Below are 11,963 nucleotides of genomic sequence, written 5' to 3'. Positions count from 1 at the left end.
GGTGATGGCCTGTCAGGGGTTTGGGGGACTGGGGAAGCTCGTGGTCCCTGGTCTGGCTGATAAGGTAGCGTGAATCGCTACCTTATCAGCCAGGAGTGGAGGCCCTGGGGTGCTGATCCCCGACTACCAAAACTAGCGACTGGGACATGGAGTGGCACCTCTCTGATGGGGAAGGAGTTGGTGTGTGAGGTTGAGAGGTACCGGCTTGAAAGCGTCAGGTTCACCTCAAGCACACCTCGGGCTCTGGAACCAGTCTGCTGGAGGGGAGCTGGACTCTGTCTCCGTCAGGAGTTGCCCTTTGTGAGAGGCGGTGGGGTGGGTATCCTAGTATCCCCTCGGCTTGCTGCCTGTATGTTGGGGTTTCTCCCAGTGGATGAGAGGGTTTGTTCTCTCGCCTTTGGGTCAGGGAACGAGTCCTGACTGTCGTCTGTGCTTATGCGCCAAACGACAGCTCAGAGTACACAGCCTTCTTGGAGTCCCTGGGCAGGGTCCTTGAGAGGGTCCTTGAGGGTGCTCCACCTGGGGACTCTGTTGTCATACTGAGAGACTTCAACGCTGGGCGATGATAGTGAGACCTGGACAGCCTCCTGGATCTGAACCCGAGCGCCGTTTTGTTACAGTTTGTCCATAATGAACATCATGATTGAATGGTTTTGTAATTGTGTCATCAGAGCTGCGACCATGTGTGCAGGACACTCTGGTGAAGAGAGGGGTTGAGCTGTCGACTGATCACTATCTGATGGTGAGTTGGATCAGGTGCCAGGGGAGGCCTGGTGCACCAGTTCATGAGGACTGTCATGAGGACAGTGAGAGCCATGTGGACTGTATTCATCTCCACAGGGACATAATAAGTTGCCCAATAAGCAAACTAAAAGGGAGGCTGGAATGCTGCATTTCAGACACTCTGATAAGTCTTCACATATCCTTCACCAAAACCTCTGAACCTAGAGCGTGGATGCAATTGTCATGTATATTGTTTTGACAGTGTAAGCAGTTGTTGTAAAACCCCTGCTGAACATCTGCTGACCTGTGTGGTGCACTCTGTGTAGTATTGCGTATTGTAATTGAAGATTTCTAATCACTTGAAAGGTTTTAAACATGTTGAGACCAGAAGTTTTGGTCTAAGCTGACTGATAGATCCGCCTCCCATTTGCAACAGGAGGGCATATTGATTCATTGATTTTATAGAGTGTCCTATATATGTTAGACAGTAATTTAGGGGGTTTGAAATTAAGGAATTATACCGCACTTGGTGGTAGTTGTAATTTGACTTGACCAGGCTTAAATTTTCTTTTTCACTATAGATTCTAAGAGGGTGTGTTTAAACCATCCTGAGATGAAGCCTGTGGGCTACGAAGTGTTGTTGAAAGTTAGGCAGATCTAGTCCTTTGTCCTTGGTCCTTTGTAGTGTTTTTAATCTGATACACGGGTTTATCTTTCCAAAGGAATTTAGAAATGGACAAATCCAGAGATCTGAACCAGTCTGGTGATGGTTCACTCAGGATCAGTGAGAATAATTTATTTATTTTTGGCAAGACAATCATTTTTATTGCAGCGACCCTTCCCATGAGTGATATGGGTAGAGATTTCCATCTATCCAGATCGTCTCCTACTTTCTTTAGAACTGGGATGTGGTTTAATTTAGTTAAATCTGCAAGCTTAGTAGAAACATTAATAGCTAAGTATTTAATATTTCCAGATTGCAGTGGGGCAGAAGAAGGATTATGGAAGGAGCAATTCAACGGAAGAACTACAGATTTTAACCAGTTTATTGAATAATCTGAAACTCTTGAAAAAGAGTTTATTAGCGTGACTATCTCAGAGAGATTGGTTTGTGAAAGCAACACATTATCTGCACAGAGACTGACTTTATGTTCTACATTCTTGCATCTGATGCCTTTCATTACTGCAGCCTGTCTAACCGCTGCTGCTAGTGGTTGGATAAAAACTGCAAACAGTGAAGGGGAGAGTGGGCATCCCTGCCTGGAGCCCCTCAGGAGACAGAAGCTGGAGGATGTCTGGTCGTTTGTTCTGACACAAGCTGTTGTTATATTTTTAACCAGTTCCAAAAACAATATTTTGATTATTCAACATTTTTTAAATCCATGAATCAAACTGAACGATGCATAGATGATAATAACTGACCCGAATAGAACAAAAGTTGGAACTTGGTGCAGTGACAGAGTTACATGACGTTTACCTCCTGTTGTAACTGGACCAACTGCTTCCTGCTGGCAGCAGCAGTCCGACTACATGGACACGGTTCAGTATCAAACGCACACTGGCAGGCTCCCAGTACAGTCAACTGGAAAACAGAGATTAGAAAGGATACGACTGAGTACAAGTGCAAGTTAATGATAATTAACTGTGTTGCCCAGCTGTGGCAGAGTGGCTCAGGGAGTGATCACACACCAGCTGTGCATCTAATAACATATTCCTCTTATTTAGTGAAACACCTGGAAGCTGCAGCCTGGTTACCTGTTGTATGTGGTAGCGTGGTCTCCTGCTACAGTTACACTTATAACTGCAAAACTGTTTGTTATTTGATCATTATTCACTGCATAACGATTTACTTGTTATATTTGATCTTATTTATTGCTTTAAAGCATTAAGTGAGAGGCTACAAGGGCAGGGATAGCTCAGTAGGTAGAGTGGTGGCCCCATGATCGGAAGGTCGGGGGTTCGACTCCACTGAACGGCTACCCTGAGGTACCCCTGAGTAAGGTGCCGTCCCTACACACTGCTCCCCGGGCGCTGCACTGGTGGCTGCCCACTGCTTCACTGGGTGAATGGGTTAAATGCAGAGGAACTATTTCCCTATGGGGACTAACACGCACACATTACACTTTACTTTACACTTACAAACTTTATTTCATCATAGCTGTTCAACACAAATGACAACACATTCACCTTTCAGTGTAACAACACATGCAATCAGTAAATACGCTTCAGGTAAACAGTGTGAAGGTCTTATTGTTTCTGATATGACGTTTGGTGTGGAGCCCTCGCCCTCCTCGTAGACACACCTATGGTATCATTTCAAATCACCTCGTTCTCGAGTCTTTATATCCACAAACCTTTCAGATAGCTTGACCTTGAGGTCGAGGTCACCGAGAGTCAAACTGCTCCGAGATTCTTAGCAGACATATCTATGACATCGACCCTACGTCGCCTCGTTCTCATTGCATTCACAGATTTGGGTGTAGATGCTGAGGCGTACAAACCCTTACCTATTACTGGCCCTGCTGTGCTCTTTGGTAGGGTAAATTCTTGTTCCGTTCCTAAATGAACGATTACAGATCAAAATTAAGCTGTTTTTACACGTTTTTACATGGAGCTTCAGAAGTGTACATGGAAGAGAGTCAAGCTGTGCTGATGTTGATCGGTTTGTGACTTCCTGCATCAAAGAGTCAATGCTAGAAAGCAGATGAGCCATAACAACATTAAAATCAGCACAAATGCTTTAAGCAGCTTTTGTGTTGCTGAGAATCACAGCGTGCTATCCCACCCAGCGACCTCCCCCATCGTCTCTCACCTCCAGAACACCTGACTCGGTGTCCAGGCTGTACTGAGGTTTGGTGGCTTGGTAAATTCTCTGCTCCTTCACGTTCAGCATGGAGAGAAGTTCCACGTACTGTCGCTTCAAGGCTGCAGACAGACACACGTTAACCCTCTGCATCACATATAACTTATACAAGCATCTACATGTGTTGGACTCATTTACCAGAGTTTTCTGCTCGGAGCTGCTGGCTCTCACTCTCCATCTCCTGCAACTTGTCAGTCAGAAGCTTGTTCTCACCTGACATTCTGATCATAAAGCAGCAGCGTTATGATGCAGGTAAGAGACCAGAGACAGAAGTGTATGCAGAGTTAATCTGACCTGTTGTGCTTGTGCTCCCAGGACTGCTCAGATTTCTTCATCTGAGCCTGAGAGAAGCTGAGCTCCCACTGCAAACTGTTCACCTCCTGCAAGCGATGAAGGATTTATCTGCAGTTTCTGATCAGTTTTCAAATGTACAGTCTAATCGCCCACATTTCATACTCTTTCTGATACTATGATGACGTCGGTGTCTGTTACAATAAACACATCAACTCTGTCGTCTCCTTGACTTGGTTAAACTTTAACAGTTTTCATGCTTGTTTTGACAACATAAAAATGCTCTCAGAGAGCAATTCCCATTTAACGCTGGATTGCTAGTACACTGCTGAAAAAAAGGACCACTTCATCATGCTGATATCTATGCTGACATGAATAATGTGTTAAGAATGAAAGGATGCCACATCATGAAAATGAAATTCAACCTGTAGAGGGCAGATTTCAAAGACACCTCGGAAATCAAAGAATTATGCAGCAGTCTGAAATTTCATTGAGCAACTCAAAACAGTGCTCGGTAGTTTGTTTGGCTCTCAGGTGCTTTGTGCATGCCCAATGACATCCAGGCATGCCCCTAATGAGATGATGGATGGTGTCCTGCAGCATCTCATCCAGACCAGGGCCTCACTGAACCGAGTCGTCTGAGATGATACCTGCTGGATGAACTGAAACAATGTCCCCGAGCTGTTCTACTAAATTTAGGCCAAGCAAGCGTGGGTGCCAGGTAATGGTGTCAATCCCTTCATCCTCCAGGAACTGCCTGCACACTCTCAGCACATGAGGCCGGGCGTCGTCATGCACCAGGAGGAACACAGGAATCATTGCACCAGCATATGACAATGTCTGTGGATCCAAGGATTTGATCCCAGTACCTAATGGCCTGTAGAGGTCTGTGTACTCCATGGATATACCACCAAACCAGTCACGCTGAACGATGTTACATAAACATGTCTTTCTCCATTGCTTCAGTCACATGTGCTCAGGGTGAACCTCCTCTCATCTGTAAAATACTCTCACAGACCGGCCTTTCAGGTGTCGTGGATAAATACAAAATAAAACCAGTACCAAAAAAAGAAGATTCATTCATAACTGGAAAAGACCCAGTTGATGATAAAAACCATACATTTCACACCCGAGCCTCTTTCCTGGTACCAAACGACTCACAGACAGGTACTGGTCCGTGGCCCGGGGGTTGGGGACCGCTGCACTAGAGGACGCCATGAAGTTTGGTCCTGATTGGTCGGTCACCGGCTGTTCATTTCGGTCATTTTGTAGCTCTGTGCTCTTCCTGTTTCTCCTGGCAGAAAGAAGCACATACTGATCCTGCTAATGGGCTAAGGACCTTCTATGGCCCTGTCCAGCTCTTCTAGAGTTGCATCCCGTCTCCTTGAATCTCCTCCATACTCTCGATGGGAGACAGAGCAAAGCTTCTGGCATTGTACGTATACATATGCCATCCTGGAGGAGTGGGGCTACGTGTGCAACCTTTGTAGGGTCCACGTATTGCTTCATGCTACTAGTAGAGACAGTGATCGCTGCCAAATGCAGAACTAAAAAATCTGAAAAATCAGGAGGAAAAAAAAGTCAGTGGTCTCCACCAGTAGACTCTTCCTGTTTTGGGGGTTTTCCTCATTGTTGTCCCTCTGGTGCATCTGCTAGTAACTGATTAACAACCCCCTCTGCTACATAGCTGACCAGATCACCATCCCATTACTGACTTGATGCTACACTGCGATTAAAAAAAGGTTCCTTTCAAAGCACAACTTGCCTCATTCACACCCATTTACACCTCTACGCTGTTTCTACGTGCTTTCTGTCTAACTTTCATACCCATTCATATTCTGATGGATGCACTGGAGAGCAACATGGGAGTTAGTATCTTTCCCAAGAATATTTGGCATGCAGACTGGAGCAGACAGTAGGTGACCTGCTCTACCATCTGGGCTACAGCCACCCTAGAACAACCTCACAACATCTTTGTCAGAAGGATTGGATCACAACCAGCGGGAGGTGCACTGAGAAGGGCATCTCTGTGCTCAAAGAACTGGGAGCTCTAAAGGGATCTCATACAGGGTATTTGGGAAGTGGGGGCGGGGCTGGCAGAGGGAGGCTCTCCAACTTATATCATCACAGCACGAGTCTGTCATCACTGTACAAGAATAGATGTGCAACATAAAACCAGGGCTGCAGGACTGTTTCGTGGCCTGTTAGGAGAGTTAACAGGATAGTTAAGACAGATAGGGCGCTCTCACACCTGAGACAGCTGGGGGGGAAACCCTCCTTAAACCTTCTGAGGTCTCTCGTCTTACCAGATCCTGGATGGGACATGTATTTCACTCAAGAGGGGGCCATTATTAAACCGACACATTCGATTGGAGATTCTGGGTCTTTTGTGGCAGCATCTTTTCATCTTTTTGACTCCCCGGTTATGCTGATGAGGGTCTACCTGTCTGGGATGACTATAAATTTGCTTTTTACTTACCAACCCTAGATTTTTTTCTTGGTGGAAATCTTTTTTCAGATAAATGATACCCCTGAGAGGCACTTTATCTGAGGGAGCAGGCCATCTCTTTTCCCTCTCACCAGAAAAACGGTCAACACAGACAAAACAACTTGGCTTTTGAATCAACCATTGGAAATGTAATAATAATAATAACAATAATAATAATAATAATAATGGATTGGATTTATATAGCGCTTTTCAAGGCACCCAAAGCGCTTTACAATGCCACTATTCATTCACTCTCACATTCACACACTGGTGGAGGCAGCTACAGGTGTAGCCACAGCTGCCCTGGGGCAGACTGACAGAAGCGAGGCTGCCATATCGCGCCATCGGCCCCTCTGGCCAACACCAGTAGGCAAGTAGGGTAAAGTGTCTTGCCCAAGGACACAATGACCAGGACAGAGAGGCCAGGGATCGAACCGGCGACCTTCCGGTTACAGATGCGGTTCCCAACCCCCTGAGCCACGATGTACACACAATATGCCATTTCTCCCACTCTGTATGATCAACACCTGAATCTTTTGTCAACATCCAAGTTTGAAACTCAATTGCTTAAAACAAAGCAATGTTATTTTTGAAATGGGAGATAAGGCGGTAAACTTCCTGTGCATCAGAGCTGCTGCCCTGTCAAGATTAATCCCAAGGATAAGACTGTGGGACTCGCCAGTCTCTCTCAAACTGCTGTTGAAGCAGGTGTGAGTTTGAGATCTCGCAGACTGGAGCCTCTGCCAACCTTCCCAGCGCACCCTCACTATACGTTTATGTGTGCCAGGTCTGTCCAGCATCCTCCCCACCCCCTGATCTAACTCCCCACCAGGATGTGATCAGCTGACAGCTCAGCCCCTCTCTTTACCCGAGTGTCCAGAACATATGGCCGCAGATCTGATGATGCAATTACAGAATCGATCATCAACCTGCAGCCTAGGATGTCCTGCTGCCACGTGCACTTATGGACATGGACACCCTTATGTTTGAACATGTTAAGGACAAACTTTGGTTTGCACATAAGTCCTGTAACAAAATGCTGCTCCCGTTCCTCCCAGTCACATCCCTCCAGGTCTCACTGTCATTGCCTGCATGAGCGTTGATGTTTCCCAGTAGGACAACAGAGTCCCCAGTTGGGGCACCTTCAAGGACCCTGCCCAAGAAGGCCGGGTACTCTGAGCCGTCATTCGGCGCTTACCCTCTCATCCACCGGGAGAATCCACAACATACAGGTAGCAAGCCGAGGGAATACTAGGGTACCCACGCCAGCCCGCCGCCTCTCACCCAGTGCAGTGAGTCCAGCCCCTCTCCAGGAGACTGGAGAGTGAGCCCAACTATATCTATCCAGTACCTCTCAACTTCACGCACTAACTCAGACAACTTTCTCACCAGAAAGGTGACAGTCCATGTCCCAACCGCCAGTGTCTGTACCCAGGAATCAGTCTGCCAGGGCCTCCGCTCCTGCCACCGCCCAACACACATTGCACCCGACCCCTACGGCACCTCCTGCGGGTGGTGGGGCTTCAGGAGGATAGGCTCATGCTAGGGCTGCTCAATTAATCGAACATTAAAAATGACTGAGCCGATTATTAGCCCCTCCCTCGTGCTTTACTCTCGCGCTGCTCCGTGTGGCAAATCGAGCGCACCTCTCTGCATTTCGAACACGCGTCACAACAATTAAGAGCAGCGGTCTCCAACCTTTTTTGTGCCACGGACCGGTTTATGCCCGACAATATTTTCACGGACCGGCCTTTAAGGTGTCGCGGATAAATACAACAAAATAAAACTAGTACTGGTACTGAAAAAAAGACGATTTATTCATAACACACGTGAAAGACCAGGAAAACAGAGTAAACGATCAAAACGATAACAAAATAACGCTGAAAACCGATAAAAACCCTGAAAACCAGACATTTCACACCTGAGCCTCAACTCTTGCGGCCCGGTACCAAACGACTCACGGACCGGTACCGGTCCGAGGCCCGGGGGTTGGGGACCGCTGATTAAGAGGACCTGAGGGAAGCTCAGAAAGCTGAGCAGAAGTTATTTGGAGAGGAGAGTGACTGCCGTTGGTTGAACAGAGAGGTAAAAAACTTCAGTGGTGTGGAAACATTATGGGTTCAGTCAGACGTGGATCAAGTAGACACAGTGTGTAAACTTTGCTACGGTAGCTGCACCACAGAGCAACACTGCAAAGTTCACTAAACACAGATGTTTACATTTTTCATTGATTTTTTTATATTGCAAACATTTGCACTATTATTATTTTTTGACAATCTTTAAAGTCATTATTCAACACATTGTTATTGTTAAATAAATATCGTCAAATAATCGAGATCTCAATTTCAGTGAAAATAATCGTGATTGTCATTTTTGCCATAATCGAGCAGCCCTAGCTCATGCCCCTTTCTTGAGCTGTGCCCAGTCCGGGCCCCATAAGCTAAGGCTCGACCACCAGATGTTCGCCCGTGAGCAACCTCCCGGGGTTAGGTTTAGGGTCCCGGTAATGTTATACTAGGCAGGGTGAACTGTTCCTTTGATCTCATAGGGGTCTTCTGAATCGCTCTATGACTGTTTCCTCACCCAGGACCAATTTGCCATGGGAGACCCTACAGTGGGCAAAAGCCCCCCTTGATAACATAACCTCTGGTCAGCATGTAACTGCAAATGGAAAAACCTTTTTTACAAGAGTTGTGTTAAACAGGAATAGCTTAGTTCATGAATGTTGAGCAGGAAAGAAGAATTTTAGCACTAACAGATTGATTCCTTACAACCTTATCGGAGTTTCTTTTATATATTTTTTTTATTTATGTACTTTTAATTGAGTTGCTCTTATATAAACCAGAAATGACGTTACCTTCTCGAGTGCTTTGGCTTTCTCCTCAGTTTTCTGCAGCACACTTTTAGTGTGACTTGTAGCTTTGTCAAGAATGGCCTGTGAACAACACACACAATAGTTTTCAGTCATCAGCTGATTTCTGTGGGACTTTTATGCAGTTTATAACTACAGAAACTAGTTTCAGTTTGACTAAAGGAAAATGTTTTTACACGTGAAACATACGGCTCAGTCTTACATTAAATGCATGACGTGCACATACTTTTTAATCAGTGGTGTTCTATGAGGGCACACAAGGCAGGCACTGCTTGTGCAATGAAATTTAAAATAATTTAATTCAAAGTAAAGTCAATCTTTTAATTTCAAACACACGAGCCATAAAGTTTCTCTAATTGCGTTTGGTTATTCAGGATAAATCTGTGGGCTTAAATAAGTGTTTATATTTGTTTAGACTCTCTCTTTTCCAATGACTAACTTCCTCCAAACCATCAATGTGTGTATTAAAGGAACTGTGATGCACTGGTTTGAATTCTGTCTGATAGTTTTTGTATATTAATCGTGAGTCTTCACACAGGAATGGTAATCATCTATGCAAACAGATGACACAAATGAGTTAAACTACCAACATGTCTTAAAGACATAAAGGCACGGATGTCCCAAGATTTCCTTCTAAATTCAGACAAACTGGCAGATCAGACACACCAAACTGTGCAGCGCCTGGACTGATTAAAGTAAGCCAATCACTCAGCGCCTCACGCATAACAATGCCATGATTCATAGAACTGTATAAGATCAACAGCACTCCAAGAGCCTTCATCAAGAACTCAATAGGAATGTGACGAACAACACTTCAAGTAGCCATGAAGTTCGGGGTTTAGCAAGGAGATGCTGTGTCCCCACTGCTGCTCTGCATAGCCTGAACGCCTCACTAAGATCACCAACAAGACTTCTCTACATGGATCAAGCAGTGTTCCAGAAGTGGACGAGACGTGGATTCACTGATCCATACCAGTACGATCTAAAGCAGTGATATCGAATGTCACTCAGACTGGAGAAGTGTAGTCGGATTGTAACGAGAGGGAAAGTAGTCAGAACCAAGGGGGTTGTGATATTTGATATCTTGCAATTCCTCTGCTCAAGAAGACACTTCACAGCATCGACGGGCCAATGGATGGGGGAGCGTACTGTAAAACTTTGGACGAGAACCTCCTTCCCAAGCCTGAACACTATAGATCAGTCAAGGATGGATCATCTAGCATGATAATGACCTAAAACATATTGCCAAGGCAACAATAGGATGGCTACAGAAGCATATTAAGGTCATGGAGTGATCTACAGACCTCAATGCTACAGAACAACCTATGAAGGAAGCTGAAGCTTCAAGTTGCCACCCAGTAGCCAAGAAACCTAAAGGATTCAGAGTTTCTGTAAAGCGGGCCAGAATCCTTCTAACATATGTGCAAACCTGGAGACCAACAACAAGAAATGTCTTAATGCTGTTCCTGACAACAGGCTTTCTCCCCAAACACTAAGTCATGTTCTCCTTTAGAATCAAACTTTTATTTCACTCCGTTTTCTTTTTATAATTTATATTAAAACTTGGTTCAATCTGGCGTAATGTCTTGCAAAAGTCCTAAAAGTATTGTTAATAGAGTCCAAAGAAGTTAAGCTAGCTACTATAAGCTGTAATGTGCTGCTCTACCTTGCCTTGCAGAATCTTCAGAGCTTCATATTTTCCTTCAAAGTAACGGTGTGCTACATCAAGCTCACAGCATAGTCCATCTATCATCTGCCAACAAAGAAGCAGCACTTGTTAGTTTCCAGGCTACAATCAAGTTGACAACATTAGTTACATTAGCTCTACTTTTGTCCTACCTTAGTTGCTTCCTGTAGTCTTTCCTTGAGTTCGTCTTTAGACAGGTCCACGAGTGAGCCTATACAGTCACAGAAGACGCTCTTTTATCAAGACAACATTGTCAGTGTAGTCAAAGACGTTCAAACTGAGCAGAGGCTGCAGAACCCAAACTAGCTAGCGTAGCTGTGTAACTAGTGTCGTATGATAACATTTGAAACACTATGTAAAATATTTCTAAAAAGCCAGAGATGTGAGTCACAGGGACAGGATGTTTAACTGCTAAGTTGACTGAATGAGTAGATTTCAGATGTTCTTTGAAGACATTTCATTGCTGATCCAAAAAGCTTCTTCACATCCAACTGAAGAAATCCAAGGCCTTTAAATTGTTAGCCAGTTATAATTAAAAATGGTGAAATGTGCTGATATGGTGTATATTCTTTGGTGTCTTCTGTACAACAGTAAGAAACACACGTTAGAAAGTGTTACCAAAGTATGACAGCTCCCGCTGGGCTCTCTGTTGTGTCTCTGCAGTTTTTATTGTAGGAGTCCAGACGGCCTCTCCTGCTCGACTGCTGCACTGCAGCGGGTCTGTCCTGAGCAGCCGACTCTCTGAGCGACCGCTCACTCTGTCACTCTTCATCCTAGTGGAGCTGAGTGCTGTTGTGACTCCTATCCCATCACCCAGGTCCCCATCCACCATGTCATCCTTCAGGCTGCAGTCCTCACTGAGCTCCTCCATCTGAAAAAGGTCCCAGCTAAACTGGACACAGGCCACATACTGGTTTCATCACAGGTGGTCAACACAAGTATTTACAGTGGGGCAAAAAAGTATTTAGTCAGCCACCGATTGTGCAAGTTCCCCCACCTAAAATGATGACAGAGGTCAGTAATTTGCACCAGAGGTACA

General features: G+C 45.2%; 1 protein-coding gene across 3 annotated transcripts in view; it reads right to left on the bottom strand.

Moving 5' to 3' along the window:
- ccdc125 (coiled-coil domain containing 125) overlaps positions 1-11,963 on the bottom strand; it is a 28,467-nt gene that overhangs the window by 5,142 nt on the left and 11,362 nt on the right. The window contains exons 2-9 of one of the 3 annotated variants that reach the window (XM_005733645.1): positions 11,543-11,816; positions 11,077-11,135; positions 10,904-10,990; positions 9,223-9,300; positions 3,881-3,966; positions 3,725-3,807; positions 3,536-3,648; positions 2,201-2,305 (exon numbers count right to left, since the gene is read on the bottom strand). In XM_005733645.1, the coding sequence (XP_005733702.1) occupies positions 2,201-2,305; positions 3,536-3,648; positions 3,725-3,807; positions 3,881-3,966; positions 9,223-9,300; positions 10,904-10,990; positions 11,077-11,135; positions 11,543-11,795 (864 nt within the window). In that variant the 5' untranslated portion in view covers positions 11,796-11,816. The remainder of the gene's footprint in view (positions 1-2,200; positions 2,306-3,535; positions 3,649-3,724; positions 3,808-3,880; positions 3,967-9,222; positions 9,301-10,903; positions 10,991-11,076; positions 11,136-11,542; positions 11,817-11,963) is intronic. The other 2 variants (XM_005733646.1, XM_005733647.1) reach the window with 2 other exon arrangements.

This window comes from Pundamilia nyererei, unplaced genomic scaffold (assembly GCF_000239375.1).
Source record: "Pundamilia nyererei isolate P.nyererei 1_Seehausen unplaced genomic scaffold, PunNye1.0 scaffold00053, whole genome shotgun sequence".
NCBI lineage: Eukaryota > Metazoa > Chordata > Actinopteri > Cichliformes > Cichlidae > Pundamilia > Pundamilia nyererei.
The sequence above is the reverse complement of the archived record's forward strand: the minus strand, read 5'-3'. Positions and strand labels throughout refer to the sequence as shown.